Raw genomic sequence first — 22,137 nt, 5'->3', positions numbered from 1 at the left:
CAGGACATCTTGGACATTGGTATTTTGGGGGGAAAAAAGAATTTGGCTCTATCGAAAAAGCCAGCCTTTATATCTGCAGACTTGGGGGGGGGGGGGGAGGAGGGTAAGGTTAGTAAGATAGTCTGAGATAAAGGCAGCAAATAGGAATTTCACAGAACAAGGTACACATTTGCTATAGGCAAGTGAGGCTCTGGTTGCTATGCTAATGCTCTAGTTGGAACCTATGCCATTGATCTGAAAAAAGCAATTTCTGGAGTTGTATTCTTGGCACCAATTGGTCCAGTCTATGAAGCCTTCAAATTCATATGTGATGGAACCATCAGACAAGACATTTGGTCTCTGGAAGATCTCCCTGCAAGAATAAGAAGCAAGTGTACACCGAACTTGGTGAATGGATGCTGTCCAGATATTTGTTTTCTTCTTCAGCTCCATACTTGAAACATTGCTTTAATCTCCTAGAAATGTACAAGCTAGATATTGGACAGTCTTGAGAATCATCCTTGCTGATAGATTTGTTATAAGTAGGGTTCTGACATTGGGGAGCTCTTGGGTTTAAAGAGAAACTATCTTCAAACAATCATGGGGGTACCCAAAAGTAACTTTCTCCAAGTGTCTCTTCTGCCTCCCTTCCTCCTTTCTGGCTATTTCTTGCATGTCCTCAAGGGATTGTTTCTCCTCTCTCTTTAGTCTGCCTGGGACCTTCAGCAGGAGCCTCTCAGGTCTCCAAACTAGAAACATTTGTTCTATCCAATAGCCAAGGTGAAGCCATACCTGTCCTTTCTCCATGAAAAACTTCAGGCAGACACACACAGTGAGGGAGAGATCCATTGGAGGCCTTTTGCTGCCCCATTGGGACACTCACTGCCTAAGCTTGAGGAGGGAGGCTGGAATAGACTGTTAGTAGGCAAAGCAAGAAGTGAGTCAAATCCACCTCCCTTTTGAAAGGTTTTTATCTTTCCCTCATCTGTCCATCTGTCATATCACTTGGCCCAGCAGGAAGCCGCCTGGCCTTGTGACAGGCTAAAGAGCCCCGCCCCCTCCATCAGGGTGTCCTCATCATGGAAGCCTAGCCACGCAGGGAGACTCCCTAAGCCACTGGAGGAATTACACTCAATTGCTGTTTCTCTGATGACATTTTCTCATGATAAAGTACCTCAACTGTTTGAGAGCCATTCATTTCCTTTAAGACATTTCCCTTCGCTGAAAGTGGCCCTTGGGAGACCAGGCCTTAACTAACTACTCTTGGCTTAGCTGTTCGTTGTCTTCTCCTAGAGTAAGCAAAGCTTCCCAGGTGACATGGAAGGTTTTACTTCTCAGTCAGGAGGACTTGTAGAAACACCAGCTGCTGGTCCCCACCCTAGAAGCACTGATTCCACAGGAGCACCTGAGAAGAGGCCCATTCCCAGGAGATGGGGGCAGTCCTTCCAGGACAGTTGGGTTAAGCGCACACACAATGTTATTATCCATTTCTCTGTGAGCCTAGTTGGAAAACCAATGGACTATTAAATACAAAGTTAAAGCAAACATGAAAGCTCATTCATTTTTTAATGTATAAATATGTGGGTATATTTTTATGCATGTTTATGTACATATATATACACTAAATATATTACATATACTTATAAAGATGTATACATATAATATACACAAAACCTTTGAATATATATGCCTATATGTATATATTCATGTGCATGTAGTATTGAGGATTGATTCCAGGGTTTTATGCTTGCTGAGCAAGTGCTCTACCACTTGAGCCACACGCTAGCCATTTAATTTGTTGTTTTGTTTGTTTGTTTGTTGGAAGAACTGGATTTTATTTTGTTGTTGAGATAGAGGTTTCACAAACTATTCCTAAGCTGGCCTCAAACTCAAGATCTTCCTGTCCCCAACTCCCTGATAGCTGATTAAAGGTGTGTGCCACTATACCTGTCTTCTTATTTAACTTTGAAGAGTCAGATTCAGAAAATGATTCAAATCAGAATTAAATTCAAGACAACAAATCACCTGTACCAAACACCTCATCTCCTTCTGAGTTCTCTTGCATTATTTCCCAAGTCCTTACTATCCCCGATACCCTACTAATGATGTTGCTTAGTGTTACTAACCAGATGTGCAATGTGATTCAACCACAAATAGGTGACAATAGATACTGTTTCCTCCAACAAAGGCTCTGTGAGCAAAGGGAACAGCCAGGCACTATTTATGCTACTTCTTGAAAAAGACAACCATGCCATGTTGTACCAGCACCTGAAAGTCATCATACAAGTGGAGTCCAAGCCAGGAACGGAACTAGGAAGGATTTTTCTGTCTCTGACACAGTCTCTCATCCTCTCACACTCAACTGTGGATTCTAGCACCTGAATGTGGTTGCAGAGATATATGAGTCAACTGCATTCACATCTATCTTGCCTTGAAATCCTGCTTATTAATTCATTCATCAAGTCAGTGGTCTGTCCATCCATTCAGGGAGCATTAGGTAAGGTCCTAATATGTACCAGGGTTTACGCCAAATGTCAAGGGTACAAAAGTGACATAATTAACAGTTCTTACTCCAAGGAGCTGATATCCAAGTGGGAACTACATCAAAGAAGACACAAACAAATCCCACAGACAGAATAATTTTTGTTTGCAACAGATACTATAAAGGAAATAGGCAGGGTAATAGAAGAGACTAGAGGGATGATAGAAGGGTGGAGGGATGGAAGGATAGATGGATAGATAGAGGGAAGGAAGTATCTCTCTTCCTCTGAATTTTGACTACTCAGTCCTTCCTCTGTATCTGACTGCTCTCTGGACACTGGGATTCTTTGAAGAATTAGTCACTCTTCCTGCAGCTTCCTCCAGCACAGGCTACCTCCTGGCCCCACATTAATACCTTGGCTTCCGGGAATTGGCCAGACTCCCCACAGTGTAAGCACCTGCCAGATCTTTTATGAGATGGACAAAATGGTTAGATTTTACACTTCAGTTTTCTCATCTGTATGGTGACAATGATGATAATCAGACACATCTTGCTGGGCTTAGGAGAGACAATGGTTGGGGAAAATGAAAGAAAAGTATTCAGACAAGAATAGTACAAGATAAGGACTCAAATGATTTTTTTTCTTGCTATTGTTTCTAACATATTTATAAGATGATTTCTTTGTTGCTTTGTATGTCCCTCCCCAACAGTATAACACCTGTTTTCACTGTATTTGATGTTGCTATAATTTGTGGAGGGGAAGGGAAAAAACAAATTGTTTAAATAGGAATACAGGTGGAGCCATTGCAACAATGAGATGTACAAGATGTTATGTCGAAAAATGAACTTTACAACTTTGGCACAGGCAGTGGGAGGGAATGGGGAGACTGGGGGCGGGGAAATGGGAAGGGATGGGAAGGGGAAACAAAGGAGGAGGCAACAATTCTTGATAAGAAATGTACTCATTGCCTTGCTCATGTAATTGTAACCCCTCTGTATGGTATTTTCACAATAAAAAATAGTACAGAGAAAATAGTTGAAAAAGGAGAATGAGATGTTGGTGTGGTTATCACTAAGAGAAAGCCATAGCTGGGTCTGAGGAGAAAATGTTCAGGAGAAGATAGTATAAGAGTATTAGGAGACAGGTGCCAGTAAGTAGCACATGCCTGTAAACCTAGCTACTCTCAAGAGGCTGTGATCTGAGGATCATATTGAGCAAAATAGCCCAGAGACAGCGCCCAGGCCCTGAGTTAAAACCCCACAATCAATACACACACACACACACACACACACACACACACACACACACACACACACACAAATGTTATTAGAAAAGACTAATCAAAGAGAGGGAATAACAGAGAAGGAGAAAGAAGCACTTTCTACCCCCATGATTCTGCCCATTTTATAGTTGAGCCAGCAGGAAATACTATGCCTTACGTGAAGCTTCTCATGCATTTTTTATCTGTTTGTTTGTTTATTTTGTGATCTGGATCAAGTGCAGAGCCACATACATGCCACTGAGCTATCACCCCAGTTGATGCCCTTTTTTCACACATTATATTCCTTGCACCCTTGATTATTTAGAAAATGATTCTGTAAGATATATCTAGGGCCTTGCCAATGGCCATTTCTCTCTGATTCCCTTTCTGTTTTCTCTTGTGTATCAGTAGTTATGCAAGCTCTCTATATAAGTAGTATACATGCAGATGTTCAGCCCAGTGAATTTTCACAAAGAGAACACAGTCAGGAAACTAGCTCCCAGATCAGGAAGCCAAATGTGGCTAGTTCCCCCAGAAATCCCTGAGGACTCCCTCCCTATTGCTAGTATTCCCAGCTCATCAATGCCCTGACTTTTAGTTTTGCCTGCCTTTGACTTTAAGTCTTTTGTATATAATTTCCTTTGTTTAAAGACTCACCATTGCCATTGCTCTATAGTGATTCATTCTATGCATATTTATTCTAAGGACACAATTTACTTATATATTCTATTGTTGGTGGTCATTTTGGCTCCTGTCACTTAAAATTCACTCCATGTGTTTGGCAGACTCCAGTTGGAATTTGATGATTCCAAATGCTAATATCCAAAGCAAACTCATGTTTGGGGCTTAGCTCTTTGTGACCTCCTTTCTCTGTTCTCTGTTCTCTGGCTCATTGAATAGTTCTTGTCATGTTTGCATGAAGTGCCATGTGACATTTCATTTCTGTTTTCTTCCCTCATGGTTAGTCATCTGTTTTATTTCATCTTTATTGTATATTCCGTTTTTGTTGACCAAACCTAATCTATTAGGGCCCTGCTTGATACTATCAGAGGTACTTACCTATCTTGCAAACTTTTATTCCTTCAGGATTTCTCCTTTTCTACCTTGTATTTTAGACATGTGTAAGCATTTGTTAACTTTCCTCTGAACTCCTTGAAACAAAAAGAAAAAAATCTATTCAGATGCATTTTTCATAATATTAAAAGCATGACTCTCATACTGTTATAACAAATCTATATTAGACATATAGCAAATATTTAATTAATTAATTAGTGGGGAATTTAGGAAAATGTTAAGACCAGATCAGAACATTGAAGAAACAGGTAATTATAAAGTTGGTTGAGACAATCAAGATAAAATAGGTAAATTTTTAGACACAAACAAAAATGGTTAACTTTTTATTAGGCTTTGAGTTACTTTTTCTCCTAGACCCAAATCATTTCTGCAGGATGAAAAATCCTCAAGTTAGTGTGTATTTTTTAAATCTTGGTCCTAATTAATACTAAACGGTAAGTCAAGTACAGGTTTTTTTTCTCTCTTAGAAACACTCTTGGGCAGACATGTCATACTGTGCCCCATTGTGAACTGATAAATTTGCCATCATCTTTTTTCTTCTTTTCCAAGTTGGGGATAACTTTTGATAACAAGCTATGTGTTATTGAAACTGTCTTCCTTCAGCACCATACTCCATACCTAATATATTCAAGAAGTGTTTGTTGAGTGAATCCACAATAGACCAAATCCCAAGTCATTTGTAAAAGTTGATCAAGCTAAGTCAACAGCCCACACAGTCGCACTAGTTGCCAATTCTCCCCAGGCGGGGATCAAAACATTTCCCTGGAAGGAAACAGAACAGCAGTCCAAATAAGAACAAGGTGGATAAGCAGGTGGGAAAGGGAGCCAGTCCTGATAGCTTGTAGCTGTCTCCTCGCCTTGAGCCATATATGGTCTGCTGTGGCTGTGTAATTGTTTTTATGGTGTCAGGAGGGAGTTTCCTAATAAATGAGAATTATTAGTTTCTGGCAGCCCACAGAGCTACACAGGTGCATCATGAAAGTGTAAGGAAGAATTGTTAAGACTTGACTCTGAATCTTGGAAAGATGGGCAATTTAGCTGTTAACAAAGTAGCACAGTTAAATGAAAGAAGTAGCAGGGATGGAGATGGAATTTTCCAACAGATTTTACCCAGCTTTGAGTTAGCAGGGAGAAAGATGGGAGAAAGTAGAAATAGTTCTAATTTTTGAAGAGAGTATATTTTATGCATTCATAACCATCATATTTGTATTTAATCACTCTAACCCTCATTTGATGTTTGCAATAAGGAGATATATATGTACATATATATATATATATATATATATATATGTATACATTTGTGAGTTGATTTTTCCAGAACGAGTGCCTCTTGAGGATTCCTCTCTAAGGATATCAGAACTGAAAGGACTGAGAAGTTTCTTGCAATTTCCATCCTACCTCACCATGATCATTTTGCAGAAGAAATAGCTAAAGCCTTTATCACTCAATATGTTTACTTGTAGATATATAGGCACATTCTAGTTACAACAAATGAAGGAAACCATGAAACCTGGCCTGGCTTACTTCACTAAATATATTTTTTCATTCCTTTTCTATTTTCCATTCCTTACAAATGGTACAATATCATTTTTTCTGATGTAAGCATATAATTACATTTTCTTGATCTATTTGTCTGCTGAGGGGCATCTGGGTTGATTCCATATCTTAGTTATGGTAAACAGTGCTGCAATGAACCTGGTTGTGCTGGTAGCTTTAGCATGGCCTGGTTTGTGGTCTGTTGGATAAATGACCAGGAGTGGGATTGCTGGGTCATAGGGTAGCTCTATTTTTAGTCTTTTAAGAAATCTCCATACTACTTTCCACAGAGGTTGAATAAGTTTACACTCTCACCAACAGTGTAGTAACATTCCCTTTTGGCAACATCCCTGTCAGCATCTATTATTGTTAGTTTTCTTGATAATGCCCATTCTAACTGGGGTGAGGTGGAATCTCAATGTTGTTTTGATTTGCATTTCTTTTATGACCAGAGATGTTGAACATCTCTTCATGTATCTATTTGCTATTCTTACTTCTTCTGAGAAGTCTCTTTAAGTAGTTAGCCCATTTATTCATCAGGTTGTTGTTTCTTTAAGAGTTTGTTTTTTGGGGGGGTTAATTTTTTGAGCTCTAAGTGTATTTTAGACATGAAGCCTTTGTTTGATGCATAGCTAGTAAAAATCTCCCATTCTGTAGGCTTTTTATTTATCTTGCTAGACTAGTTTCATCTTTCTTTGAAGTCCTTTACCATGCAGAAACTCTTCAGTGTGATGCAATCCCAGGACTCTAGCATTCACTCAATGAGACCAAAGGATAATATTCCTAGGAGAGGATCACAAAGGTTCAATAACTGTGTGCATATGATCATATAAAATTATGCTTATTGAAATGAACTCCAAGAAATGGAAACAAGAGGTTTTTTTGTTATTTTGCTTTTTTCCCTCCTTTGTCGCTATTTTTTTAAAATTTCTGTACCTTTTGTCTTGTATGTTTGGAGTAGGTAAGGGGGAACACAGAAATGGTGGAACAAAGGGTAAACAAATGCAGCAGTGATATTCACTAGAGACCATGTTGAAAATGAACTATACACTTGTGAGAGAAAAGGGTTGGGAGGGAGAAAATGAGGGAAGAGGTGACACTGTTCAAAAAGAAATGTATTCATTTCTGACTTATGTAACTATAACTCCTCTGTATATCACTTTTACATTTTTTTAAGTAACTAAGGTCTTGTATCAGCTAGGTTTTGCTAGTCTGAGTTGGCTCAGCTGGCATTGAGTGGTCCAGGATGATCTCCACTTGAAGGAGCAGCTACAGGCACATAGGCCATAGGCTGGTTGGCTAGAGACAATGGTCCAATCCACATGTCTCCTAACATGTAATAGGCTTCTTCATAGACTTCAAAGAAAGATAAAACTAGGAAAGACCAAAGTACATGAATTTTTTTTCAAGTTTTTGCTAATTGTTGTTCTTTTAGCCATTGTAAGTATCATGGACAAGCTCAAAGATATAAGTTGGGGCAACTATCCAAGACATGGAGATATTTAGAGAAGAATCTGTGGTCATGCCCTCAGACCATTTTAGAACAAGTGAAAAGCTACAGTAATTTACCCAAACTTGCAAAATCAGGTAGAGGCAATGCTTGGAGCCAGACTCAGGCCTTATAATTCCCCTTCTACAATACCATGAATCCTTTTTAAATTTTCAAGGTTAGGGCTAGTTTCTCTTTAAAGCCTAGGTACTAGAAATAGTGAAATTTCCAAAAGGTTTCAATGAGAGGATTTTTACTTTAGGTACTGAGAAGAATCAATTTCTTTATTTTGAAGAATAATTAGGTGAGGTTCCCCAGGCTTACTCCACCCAACCAGTCAATCTCTTTGACTTGCTCTCTTGATCTCTCTCTGAATTGCTGAACATCAGCCTTGGTGTGAGCCATGGGTTCCCCGACCCTCATTTCATGTGAGAGAAATAGAATTACTGCCTGAGTTACTGTTGGATACCCTCTCCTTCTGGTCAAGGGAGGAGGACTTAGATAATTGGTTCTATTAAACACATTGATGATTTGGTGTCCCTTCAAACTGGATCCTGGAAAATAAGACCGAAGTAATCACCACTCTGTTTCTCTTGCCAGATTAGAGAAAGCACAACTTGAAGACTCACTAAGCATCCATACTTACTAAAGTGTTTACTCAGAATTCAATTTTCTAGTGAAACTGAGTTCCAGTGGGGCCAGAGCAAGGACTAAAGCCCCCTGGTGGCCACCCTTGTCTGTCCATTACAACTCTTGGCAAACTAACTCTGGCTTCTAATGTGAATATCCAGAGACAATTCCATCTAATTTCTTCCTGGGAAGACTGGCCACACACTTGAAGGGATCTGTTGAAGTGTTCCTTTTATACAAGTTCTCCCTTAGCCCCAGAAGAATTCTGGAAAATATAATTTCTTTATCTCCTTCTGTTTGTTGGGTTGTTTTAAATGATAGGGGATGACTTTTGGGGTCAATTTGGTTTCTTCAGCCTTGCAAAAATACTCCATATATGTTAGACTGATCGAATAATTTGAGTTTTATTTTATTTCATTCTTTAGCCTAACAGAACATAAAGGAAATAGCTCCTGGAAAGCTACTCCCCTTAGTTTTCTTTGCTGGTAACAGAGAAATATGCAACTTGAAGAATCACTAATAATCCAGAGTTTCGAGATGAAAGCAGTTTATAAAAGTATTCAACAAAGCACTGTGAGTGTTGACTTCTACTTTGTCAGCTGTCTCCAGGAGCTTTCATAAGGAAAGCTGTGTAGGGGTGAGTGGCCTCTACCCCCACAAAGCCAGCATCCTGCCCAAATGTAGTAAGTTGACCATCCTTCATCTCTTCTAAAGCATCGCCTAAGATCATAAGCAAGGTCACTCCCATGCCCTAAAGTAAACATCCTCACGGTACAATCTGCCATCATTAGTGAGAGATTCCTCGGCTATTAGTCAGACTTTCAACTAGAGGCTCCAGTTGGTTCCCAACCAAGACTGAGACACTCCTGCATTCTTGAAACGTGATGTGCCTATGCTGGTAGCTCCCAGAGGTGTCTTCGGAGTCCCTGAACAATGATTGAAGCACATGTCTGGCCATTTCCTTCCTGTCAGAAATAGTTCCTAAAAGTACATTTCATTTTTGTGCTTATTATAAAGCAGGGTCATTGATTGTTGCTGTGTTCTTGCCGAATGAAGGGATGTGATTGTGTCGTGTCACATATACTCAAAGTGAGCACACATGGCCAACCTTACCATCCAGGCTTTTAGTATTAGTCCTGAGCACTGAGAACAAGTGTGTCCTCTGGAGAGAGCTGATTTTTCTTAAATATCAGAAATTCATTTTACTCATTCTTCTGTGTTTCTCTTCCTAGGAATTCTTGCTCCTTAATCATGTGTAAAGAGAATCAATGTGCCCTATCTCCTTTTATCTCCCCAAATAGAGAACTTTTGCTCTTCCCTTTGAAATCTCACCAGTGGCATTCCTGAACTTGTTTTCAGATGTGTGGAAGTTTTCCAGACAAAACTGATGCCCAACACAGATAAAGCTTACACACACACACACACACACACACACACACACACACATCACATGTGCCCAGGACATTTATCATGGGTAGAAGAAAACTGTTTTAATATAGAAGAACAGCCACATGCCTGGGTGCAGTATGGCTTCTTTTAATCTGGAGAAAGGAAACAAGCATTGTTGATAATAATGTACAGATGTCCAGCTCCAAATGAGGACATATTGCTAATTAACTATATTGTTAATATGTTTCAAGGAGAGAGACTGCAGTGACGTTAATTATAATCTCTGTTGTTTGTTGTTCAAAGACTATGAGGCGGAATGCATTGCTAATAATATCTTCTTTAATATCTTCACTAGAAGATGTCTGATTTTTTTTTGGTTAGAGTCCCACATAAAAGCCACATTAGAGGTAATGAGGCCTATAGCCTGAGCCTAATTAAAACTAAGTCTAACAAGGCCCATAGCCATCATTATCATCAACTAATACTTATTGGGTTCCCTCTGAGCTCATGGAATTGGGGGATGCGGTGTTCAGAGATTGCAGATACAGCCTTTTCTATGCCCTGCAGGAGTTTGCCATCCAGTCTGCCTCCAAGAAGTCTGCCTTGTTGTGTTAATCTGGGAAAAGTCATCACAGCCTTAAAAAGAAAAAGGACTTATTCTGTCCTAGTCAGCTATAATTTGATACTAGCTTATGCCTCTTCTGAAATCTCTGGAATGGTCAAACCAGTCCTTCTTCTACACCAGCCTTGGATATTTGCAGAAGAGGGCAAGTGGCTATTTGCAGAATGGAATGACAATACTTAGCAGAGTTTTCCCAAATATGGATCCATCACCCATTTCTACACCTATGTGGTACCCATCTATGTGGTCATTCTAATTGTCTTGCAGCCTAGATACCCAACAAGCCTCTTTCTCCACCATGTTCCTATCCCTGTGCCAAGTACTAGCTGGAAACTCTGGCCATCCTGACCACTCTGACCCTTAATGTGGTTGTGGTAATCCACCTTGGTCACAAGAACAGCCACAATGTGAAGTTGGATAAGCCCAGACCAGTGATGTACTCAGCCTAAAAAGGGCATAAATGGCTGCCTGTGGTGGTTCAAGTCTGTAATCCTAGCTGCTTGGGATGTAGAGATTGGGAGATTGCAGTTTGAGGCCACCACAGACATAAAAGTTCATAAGATTGCATCTCAACCAATGGCTGGGTACAATGGCATATACCTGTTATCCCAGCTATCAGGGGAGCACAGTGGCACACACTTGTCATCCTCAGTGACATAAGGAAGTACACATAAGAAGATCACAGCCCAGGCATAAAGCAAGATCCTACCTAGAAAATAACTAAGGCCAAAGGGAGCTGAAGGAGCGGCTCAAGTGTCACTCTGCCACTTCAGGAAAGGATTTGTTGGCTATTGAAGCTGCAAGATAAAATAAGGATGACCACAAATTAGTGAGAGGGAAAATCAAGATGTGGAAATGGGTGATGGGAAAACTATGCTAAGTATTGTCATCCTATCTTTTAAATAGCCACTTGCCCTATTCCATAAACCATCAGGGCTGGTTTGACCCTCCCAGAGACTTCAGAAGGGGCATCAGCTAGTAACAACTTATATAGCTGGCTATGAACTTGTAGAAGGAAGTTGTATAGTATGTTCTCTAAGGAAAAAGGTCTTTCTCTCAGGAGAAAGGTCTTTTCTTGTGTTGTTAATGGGTCCATCTGTTGTCTTCCTCCTTAACCATTACCAAAATAATGGCTGCTCCCAAGCATTGTTATTGCTTGGATAAAATGAAGTTTTATTTTCATTTGTAAATACCCCCATGATTTCCAGTTTCTGAACAATTTTGGGGTCCTGGCATCTCAGGGAGCCAAGGTTCCCAGTTAACTATGTTGTAGAAGAGGTCCAAGAGTAATCCAGCTATTCATAAATTGGGATTTGTATTTCTTTATTACTCCCGTCTTCTAAATACCTTCATAATACTGGGCTGGTGTAAGGGGGCAGGGTTTGGGAAGAGATGGAGCAATGTTGCAATTGTATGCATAACTCAAGCCAAAACATACTCAAGCCCCAGTCCTCTGACTATTCCCGGCAGAAGCACTTGTGGCCTAAATTACCCAGCCAATACCCTAAGTCTGAACTCCTGTTTTATTGCACAGACACAACACAACTGACTTATCTTGTCCATCCTGCTCAGATGGCATGGGACACTCATTATCCTCTCTGCTTTTCATGGAGGTTCATTAATCCCTAAAGCATTCTGGATTGTTCACTTGTTTGTCACTCTAGGGTAGCGGATTTCCAAGAAGGAAAAAGGAGTCTGCTCGAGAAATCAGATTCAATCCCTGTTTGTTCAGATATCTAAACAAAATATTGCACAGCAGCAAAAATTCATTTTCTAAAATAGTCTTTAGTAATAGAAAGAATACTTCATTTAGGAGAAAGAAGGGTTCCATTTTTAACCCAATAATATGTCTCATTTGCTACAATGATGTTAAGGCTTGAGCTACATAAATCCCTCAAGAATTTGGAGAACATATACTAGGGTACCTTCTTGGATTTGGATTTGTGAGTCCTGAGCAAGAAATTCTCCAGACGAATCCTCTAGACATTGTAGAAGAGGTTTAAAGATTGGATATCCAGGAATGAAAGCAAGAAAACAAGTGCAATCAGTTATCTTTCAGGTGGGGATTATAGAGGATAGAGAGGTCTTAGGCTGAAGAAAGATGTAGAATTCTCTTTCTATCTATTTACCTATCGACATCTGCTGGACTCAAAGTCTAGGAATGATGCATTCGGCTTTGGTGTATTGAGCAATGCCTCTGAATGCCAGGGCAACTCCCTCTGCAAGGATGTGCCAAGACACAAAACCATGGCAGAGAGGTGGCTGGAAAGGTGAACAAAGACAATGCCTCTGGCTACATCTCCTGAGCAAAATGGAAAGGCAAGCAAAAACATGAAGCGTGGCTAGCTTTGCCTTGTCATTGCATGTTTTAAAGAGGAGGGAGACATGATCTCTGGCCAGTCCTCTAGGCCTCTTCAAAGCATTCACAAGGTGAGCTGACTGGGTTTCATCCTTGATCTGTTCTTGACCTTGGACACCCAGAGCCATGAGTGTTTTGATAGCTGATAGAACCATTTGGCTGGGTTGAAGGCACTGCGGTGGGGGCAGGGAGTATATGTGGAGACAGTGTACTGGGATAGAACTCCCAGACCCCAAAATGGGCCCAAGAATAACAAGAGCATTAACCACTGACACAAATGCTGGTGAAATTCTATCTCCACATTCTCTTCTACCAGTAAACATGAAAATGCCATCCTTGAAGGAACGGTAGATGCCTCCGCTGAGAGATCCAGGGAGAGCAGGGGGAGCAGCAGAGGGGACAGCTGCTTTGAGGAAGGAGCCCAACAACTTCTACACTTTAATAACTAGTAAAACGTGTCTCAGGGGCTGGGAAGGTGGCTCAGTAGTAGAGCGCTTGCCTTGAATGCCTGAAGCCCTGGGTTCGATTCCTCAGCACCACATAAGAAAAAAGCCGGAAGTGGCACTGTGGCTCAAGTGGCAGAGCGCTAGCCTTGAGCTGAAGAGCTGAGGAACAGCGCCCAGGCCCAGAGTTCAGGCCCCAGGACCGGACCCCCCCCCCAAAAAAAAACGTGTCTCAATGATAAGAATATAGAAATATTTTTCACTAGCTTAAAAAAATGGGTTTTAGCCCTTTAGGAAATCAAGACAAGACATTTTAAAATGCCTTTTTTTAACCCCCCCCCTTTTTTGGGGGGTCAGGCATGGTGCTTGAACTCTGGGTCTGGGCACTGTCCCTCAGCTTACAGTGCCACTTCCAGTTTTCTGGTGGTTTATTGGAGAAAAGAGTCTCACAGACTTTCCTGCCTGGGCTGGCTTTGGATGGCGATCCTCTCAGCCTCCTGAGTAGTTAGGATTACAGGTGTGAGCTACCTGTGCCCGGCTTCCTTAATCCCTTTTAAGGACAAACTCTCCCATTATCTTCATCATCTTCTCAATGTGGTTCTTCACTATCTACAAGCCTCCTGGCTGTTCTCATCCTCCATATCTAAGTTAATTCCTACTGTACTCGCACTCCTTACTGTTTATTACATTAGCGAGAATATCCCTCCCCCAGCTCATTGCAGGATGCCTTCTTCCCTCATTCAGACTTTGTCTTAGAAATTACTATCTCAGGGGTGGGGAAGGTGGCTCAGTGGTAGAGCGCTTGCCTTGCATGCATGAGGCCCTGGGTTCAATTCCTCAGCACCACATAAGCAAAAAGAAAAAAGCCGGAAGTGGCGCTGTGGCTCAAGTGGTAGAGTGCTAGCCTTGAGCTGAAGAGCTGAGGGACAGCACCCAGGCCCAGAGTTCAGGCCCCACGACCAGACCAAAAAAAAAAAAAAAGAAAGAAAGAAATTACTATCTCAGGGAGATTTTTTTCTCTGTCTGCCTATCTACTGTTTTCTATGTCATTTTGTCTTTGCTTCATTCTTAGCAGTCACTAGTTTCTAATCTGATCTAATTTTATTTAACTGTCTTTTATTTATTTCTCCTAAGTAGATGTACACTCTAAAAGAGCAGGTCTGATGTCTGCCATATCCATTGATACCTCTCCAGTGCCTCGCATTTATGTATTGGATGGATGGACAGATGGATGGATGGATTAACATAGAAGGGTAGGCAGACGGATGGATGAATAGCTAGATGGGCAGCTATGAATAGATACATAGACAGAGGAATGGAGTGGATGGAGGGAAGGATGGATGGGTGGGTAGATGGACATATAGATAAATGAATTGATGAATGGTGAGACAAATGAGTGCATGGATATAATCAACAGTTTGCCTTAAGTTTTTACCTAATTTTGTCCTATTTTTCTACTCATTACCTGTATTTTAAAAAAGCAAATGAACACTAAGACAGTAACAAAATCCAAGATGGTTAATTGGTTGAAGCTGTAAGGAGGAAACTATAATTTGGTTCCAGTTTTAAATGAGCAGCTATTCTCCTTCAAAATAGTCCCTTTTTTTGATGTACTTTTGTGCTTAGAAAAATAGTACAAAACTCATTAACACTGAAAAAAAAATTCCTGCATAGAAAACTGGGAGAAGTTTCCTGATAATTTGGCTTTCTAAAGATAGAGAAACTAAACCATATGATAGCAAACTGAGTTAGGGTACTATGCTGGCTTAATCCAGCCACTGGACTTCCCCTTGCTCCAGACTCAACACAGAGTTAAGAGGCAATTTAAATCATGTGCCTCCTACTTAATGCTCATCTGCTTATGTGTTTGTTTTAGAATAACGTCAACCTGGAAAGTGACTCTGCATCAGAAACCAGCTTTTCTGTCTCCAAAGAATCACCAGGAGGGCATTTGGACCACCAGGCTGCACATCAACCATTCCCCAGACAGCGATTTTCCCAAGAGACTGGGCACCCTTCATTGCAGAGAGATGGCCCCAGACCCTTCCTCCTTGACCTGCCAAACTTTCCAGATCTTTCCAAAGCGGATATCAACGGGCAAAATCCAAACATTCAGGTATTTCTTGGCTGCTGATTCTTATTTCCTGATCTCGTGACAGTGGAAATCTTAGCTCCGTTTTCTTCTTCATTCCGTAATAATTACCGCTTCTGGTCATGTTATCCATTAGAATAGTCATGGTTCTCAATGCAACTCCCTTGATTATGAGGCGTACTACTCTTCTATAAATCACTGAAAGAAAAGAAATAACTACTAATTAAAGTATGACGTAGTAAAGATGATAAGGCTTCTGATTTCAGAGACGTTGAAAGGGACAATGAAGTAAAATAGCACATCCTAACATGGATGCAATTTGGTAGCTGTAGAGAAGGGCCAGTGTAGCTTATGAATACACTAGGCAAAGCACAGTATAACCTCAAAGCACTCAGGGAGGCTCTTCCTCTTGGTGCCTCTCTAGCTTACCTCTAACAGTAGAAATTCATTCAGGAAAAGAGAGCCATCAGTTACCCTCAAATGTAAAGGCCTGACAAAAAACGTTTGGTAAGCAGAAGCAATGTAAGAATGGAAAGTTCCTAAGAAAGTGATAAATACAGCTTATTAAAATTGGATTGGGTAAAGCACAGAAAAATGGTAAGTGAGGGAAAGGCTGCCTGAAATTGCAAAGAATATCAGCCATCCACACTGAAATAGCCCAACATTTTTTATAATGCAGACGTTGACCTGATTTGACTCTCCAAACACCCTCACAGAGACAAAACCAGTGTCATTTTTCCAATATCATAAATAATGCAGCAGGTACTCGGGAAGTTGCTATTTGGTTTATCCAAGGTTACCTGGCTAGTTAACAGAAGTTCTGGCCTCAAATTCAGGCTCTCGGGAATGTTCACAACCAATCTGTGTTCCACTTCTAATTATTTATTTATTTTGCACTCATCCTGGGCCTTGAACTCTGGATTTGGGTGCTATCCCTCAGCTTTTTTGCTCAAGGTTAGCACTCTACCACTGAGGCACAGCTCCAGTTCCAACTTTCTGATAGTTTCATTATAGATAAGAGTCTCACTGATTTTCCTGCCTTCGCTGGCTTTGAACCATGATTTTCAGCTCTCATACTCCCGAATAGCTAGGGTTAATTTTGAATGTTGATCATACCATTTTCTGTTCTTTCCCAAAAATGGTCCCCCTGATGGTTGAGAGGCCCTCTCCTTCATTGGGAGACCAAGACTTTTTCTCCAGAGACTCTCTAGAAACTAACCACCAGACTGTCTGATAAAGAACAAGATCCACTTGGGAGAGGGGCAAAAGGAGAGAGAGAGAGAGAGAGAGAGAGATCTGTGCCACAGCTCAACATTTATCCCTAGCATGGATTTCTCTATGGGAACTAATTTATCATTGTTTATAGATTTTATGGCTTTAAGACCAGACAATCCTCACCCTAAAAACAAACAAACTCCTTATGGCTAGCATTTTTCCCCCAGAGGCAGGAAAGATCATTGGAAGACTCAGTAATAAAGACTGAACTATTTAAGTAGTAGATTTAAGACTTGCAAATGTAAAGTTACAGGAAAATGCCAAGACACTGGTGAAGGAAAGCTATAGGCTCAACTGTCTTCTTATTGAAAAGTTACCAGGTACCTTATGCTCCCTCTTGTTACAAACTAGTTTTCAGGACAAAACTGCTCAGATAAATCTATTAGTCTAGAAATGCCTTGGGTAGAGACCCAGACTCCACGTAGGCCTTTTAAAATCATTATGTAAATATTCAGAAGGGCTATTGGGATCCCCAGAGCTGAGAATCCCAGGTTACTTTTCCAGAGAAAAAGAAAAGGAAGAGGCAGCCAGGAATGGTGAGCCCTCCACAGCCCCATGCAATGGATATGTGCATGATCTCAGTGGAGCAGCCAAGATGACAATTCATTTTTATCCTAATAAGCTGTGATATTTAGTTGAATGGGAAGTAAGGGATGCTTGGGAACAGTTTCATGGGGAGGAGGAGGGAAGGCTGTCTGAGTTTCCGGGTATGGAAAGAACTAGAGTGAGGTAAGGGAACAGAGAATAACTAAGTTATGAGAAGCTCCACCCCCACCCCACCATGGGCCATGGATTCTTGCAACATGGGAGTTTCTCTGGCCAAAAAGTAAAAACAAAAACAAACTCATTGGACTTTGTGGAACATAGTTCCTCTTAAAAGTATAACTATGAGGAGAAATCATCTGCCCTCATACCCTTGGAGACCCTGATCTGCATATTTCTCTGAACTTTCTAACAGGTGAATGTCACAATCCACACTTGGTTCTTACTTTGTTCTATCCGATCCCAGCTGTACAGGCACAGGATCAAGAAGTTTGTCTCCAAGGCTCTACTTCCAAGAGGCATTATTGGATGGGAAGAGCGTGAAACACCCAAAGAGACTAAGCCAAAACTGCTCTTTTTGCCCTAGTCATTTGTTCTATTTCTTCTTTAGGCCATCCCTATGTCTGAATCTTCCACAGGCAGTTTGGGCAGGGGGGCCAATCAATGTTTGGTTGATCTGGTGGCATGTTGACCCTAAAGCCAATCTGCATTACTGGCCTTCTGTTTCCAGAAGACTACAAAAGCTTAACCACTCAGAAAAATGTTCAAACAAAGAACAAAGTAATGTCTGCTCCCTGAGTACCCCCAGCCTATGTCTGTGTGTTTGTATGAGTACACACTCCCACATGCACAGCATTACCTGCTACAGCCCCGTGCACCACTGCACTTAAGTAAATCAGTTCCTTGGTGGTCCTTTAAGACATGAGATGCTTCCTAAAAAGGAGTGATAGTTTCCGTGTTGGCAGCCATCACCACTTCCTTAGAGCGCTACTCTTTTGTTGGAATTCACTGGTTTGACACAGGGCCAGTTCAATCAAGAGGACAGCCCCCCACTGATCACTGCAGGCCCCCTCAATGCATCTGATTCCATGGGTAGTGGAGTGAAGACAGGTGAGGGGGTATATCAGTGTTAGGAGGGGGGCTTCCGCTGCCAGTGCCTCTGCCTTATTTGCAACCCCAACCCCAGCAAACTGCCCATGCTGCATCTCATCTAACTATCCCTAGCTGGAGCCAAAGAATTGAAGAAGAATTTTTATGCCCCTGTTTCTGAACCCCACTCCACCACCACTCTAAGTTCTGAAGGGTGTTCCATGCCCTAGGGCTGGATCTTTCTGTCTCTTCCATTAAAAAACAAAAACAAAACAAAACAGCCTGTACCTCTCCAAAGGGACATTGCTGAACCTCTTCAGAGTGCCATGTCTCTTAGTCTGTGCTCCTATTGAGCATTGTCAACCCCATGAGTCAACCAGTCTCCATTTTCAAGCAAATCAAACTCTCTATTTCAAAACTAGCTTCAGGCTGTGGAAGTAAGTGGTGGAGAGGGAGCAATAATGCATAAAAGAGGGGGAAAAAAAAGGTCTCAAACTTCTGAACTGAATCTCCATGCTAAATTGCAAACAATGCAAAAAGTTGCAGTTCGGAAATCTTTCAGGAAAGAAAGTAAATCCCCCAGGACAAGTTAGACTTGAATTTTAGTATCCTTGGCTGAGGTTTGGGGTCTTCAGCTGATGGTCAGATAGCAAAAGACAAAAATCTCTAAAGCAAACTCATTATAAGGCTAACTGCATCAATTCATTACTACAGTAGCTATTCACAACCAAATATTTCTCTTTCTGGATCAAACTAAGGTTAGTATTCATTTCAACCAATATGTTTATTTCTTTTCTCTCATCAAGAGAGGGACTTAAAAACAGCTCTTTCCTCTCTTGCACAAAATTATCTACATAATTGTATTTTGGGTGCCACAAGATACAATCAGAGCACAGAAATGGTGGGACAAAGGGTAAACTAATTCAGCAGAGATACAGTGACTAAACACCATGTCAAAAATAAACTATACAACTTGTGGAAGAGAGAGAGTCAGGAAGGGAGAAAATGAGGGAAGAGGTGACACTGTTCAAAAAAGAAATATACTCACTACCTGACTTATGTAATTGCATTCCCTCTGTACATCACTTTTTATAATAATTTTTTAAAGATACAGAGGTGCTCACCAGGGCTAGAAATAGCATACATGCTTCTCCTTCCGATTTCCCAACTTCCTTCATCTTGAAAATACTTTGGGAATGGTCAGTCTGACTAGATAAAAGCCAAGACATGTTTGTACCAAAGATCCAGACACACACACCCATGGCAACAAATCTGTACAGCTCAGATTTCTCCAGGCACTACTGTTGATGACATGAACTATACACAATGAGAGTCATTTGTGTCTGAGATCTAACACCACAAGTAAGTCAGCCAGACTTGGGATCTTTGGCCTCATTCGGGTTCTTTGAATTCTCTGCTTCTCAGTTTCCTTGTTTTTAAAGTTGGAAGCATAATAGCACCTACCATTACTTATGTCATATAAATCCATGCTTCTATACCACTAATGATGAGGATTAAATGAAGCACCTAGCACAGGGCTATGTATATGGTGAGAACCTCAGATAGATAATGACTGAATGAAGATGACAGAGAAACATTTAAGTAATTGGGAATTATTTTAGAAATAGAACACTTAGCAGGTGCCACTGGCTCACAACTGTAATTCTAGCTACTTGGGAGACTGAGATTGGGAAAATTGGAGTTTCAGGCCAGCCCAGGCAGAAAAGTCTACAGAAAGACGCTGGATACGATGGTGTGACCCTGTCATCCTACCTGTGACAGAAAGCCTGAAATACACGGATTATGGTCCATGCACGTGTTTGGGCACAAAGAGTAACACAGCATACAGAAAGGCTGCAAGGTGTAGCGTGGTGGTAGAATATTTCTTTAGCAAGCATACAGTCCTAAGTTTAAACCTCAGCATTACCCCTTGCCCCCACAAACACAGTTTTGTATTTGCTTTGTTTTTATGTCAGTACCATGGTTCCAACCCAGAGGTTCATACTTTTGCTTTGCTCTCTTGCTTTCCGCTGACACTCTACCACTTGAGCCATCCCTCCAGGACTGCTTTTTGTTGACTAATTGGAGATGGAGTCTCATAGATTTTTCTGCCATGCTTTCTTTGAACAGCAATCCTCAGATCTCATTCTCCTCAGTAGCTAGGTACAGGTGTGAGACACTGGCACCTGCTTAAGACTTAGTTGTTGACAAGCTCTACGATTTCTTTGCTGCTTAACTTGGGAACTTGACCTCTATAGGCAAGTTTCTATGCCTGAAAATTGGATCTAAATTGTAGAGAACAAGCAGTAATGTTTGGACAAGCATCTTGAAGCATTAACCACAATTATCTAGGGCTGCCACAGTTGTTTTTAGAGCATCTTGCCAGAGACAAGAAAATATTTTCCTGATTCATTTTGTGTTCTTTCTGTTGTAGTTGCTTTGGAAGGAGGGGTAGCAAAAAAAACTTTGCTGCAAACATGTCCCTAGATGTTCTACACTCCTGAGGAATTTTTTTTTATTTTTTTCATCTCTAAGAAATGCTGACTCTTCTTGTCCAGTCTCCACAGCTCACAGGGCTTAGAAAACCAATGAGAGAAGACTCTTCGAGGTTCTGAATGACCTTCTTTGCACCCATATTTCCCGTGGCATTGGTTCATTGGTTCATAACTCTGAGAATTTTCTTAGTTTTGCTATGGAAAATCTTTTACAGAGCAACAGTGAAAAGTTTGCTTTATATGAAAGTTTTAAAGATTAAGAAAAGAAAGCTGACTAAGGTATCTAATGTTGGGCAGAATTCTCCAAATTGGCAGACTTTACATTCACTATTTTAGGAGCTTGAGGAGATTCTGACAGAAGCTGGTTCTGGAACTTCTTTTGCAAGAGTTCCTTTTCTTTTATTAAGTATACCAAGATAATTTAATTACATGTATGTATTAAAGATGAGAAAGGATAGAGAGATCTAGAGAGATCTAGAGTGTCAGCTTGGAAATTTCCCATGTTCAGTCCACATATCCAGCTCTGACACATAGATTACTCTTCCAGACATCTTTGGGAAAAGGAAAAAAAAAGCGGAGGGGTAGCCCATGTAAATAGAATGAGAACAACAGGAAATATAAAACTAATCCCTACCATTTGAGAAGTCATTTATCGTGCTCATTAAGTCTTTTTAATTGGATGCCTATGAAATTTCAGTTTCAAGATTAGATTGCTTCTTTTGATAACATTATGAGCTTCCCACATTGTTAACTGTAGGGAAGGGTGGGTCCTAAGATTTGTTTATTTTTTGTTTTGTTTTGTGATTCATTTGGAGCAGTGGCAAGAAATTAAAGGGGAAAAAGAAACCTCTCAGCAGTTGAGATTTAGTCATTGATATCGTTTTTTGGAGTAAATTTGTATGTTGCTACTCATTGCAGGGCCAGCTAAGAAATCTATTTTGTTTGGATCTGAGCAGCAATTTAGGAAGGAAAAAAAAAATCGTATTGACGGTAATAGCTTGAAACATGGAATTGTTTTTATTCCCAGCTTGGAGAAATTGCAGGGCACGTTTTTTGTTTAAGCAATCCTTTTGACTCCAGACTGAATACAAATGGAATACCAAAGCTGTTGGGCACATTCTCCCTTATCTCCAACTCAGAGACTGATTTCATTACCATAATTGCAGGCTTGCCTAGCTCTTGGCAGCCTCTCCCCTCCAAGACCCTTAATAGCCTTGCAGAAGATTGTAGCAGCTCAGTGGTTCTCTGTAGCCAGAAGGGGACAGAGCCACAGAGAAAGGTTATGTCTCCAAAGGCTCGTTATTGCCTCTCCTGGCACTGGCTGTTCCCACACCACTATACTCTTATACTCTATCTCCCCTTCTCCTTCCAAAGTTCC

General features: G+C 40.8%; 1 protein-coding gene across 1 annotated transcript in view; it reads left to right on the top strand.

Moving 5' to 3' along the window:
• Ism1 (isthmin 1, angiogenesis inhibitor) overlaps positions 1–22,137 on the top strand; it is a 69,437-nt gene that overhangs the window by 26,607 nt on the left and 20,693 nt on the right. Inside the window, exon 2 of the mRNA XM_013010764.1 lies at positions 15,142–15,381. Coding sequence (XP_012866218.1) covers positions 15,142–15,381 — 240 coding nt within the window. The remainder of the gene's footprint in view (positions 1–15,141; positions 15,382–22,137) is intronic.

This window comes from Dipodomys ordii, unplaced genomic scaffold (assembly GCF_000151885.1).
Source record: "Dipodomys ordii isolate 6190 unplaced genomic scaffold, Dord_2.0 Scaffold13, whole genome shotgun sequence".
In the NCBI taxonomy this organism is placed as follows: domain Eukaryota; kingdom Metazoa; phylum Chordata; class Mammalia; order Rodentia; family Heteromyidae; genus Dipodomys; species Dipodomys ordii.
This window is presented reverse-complemented; position numbering and strand designations above follow the sequence as displayed.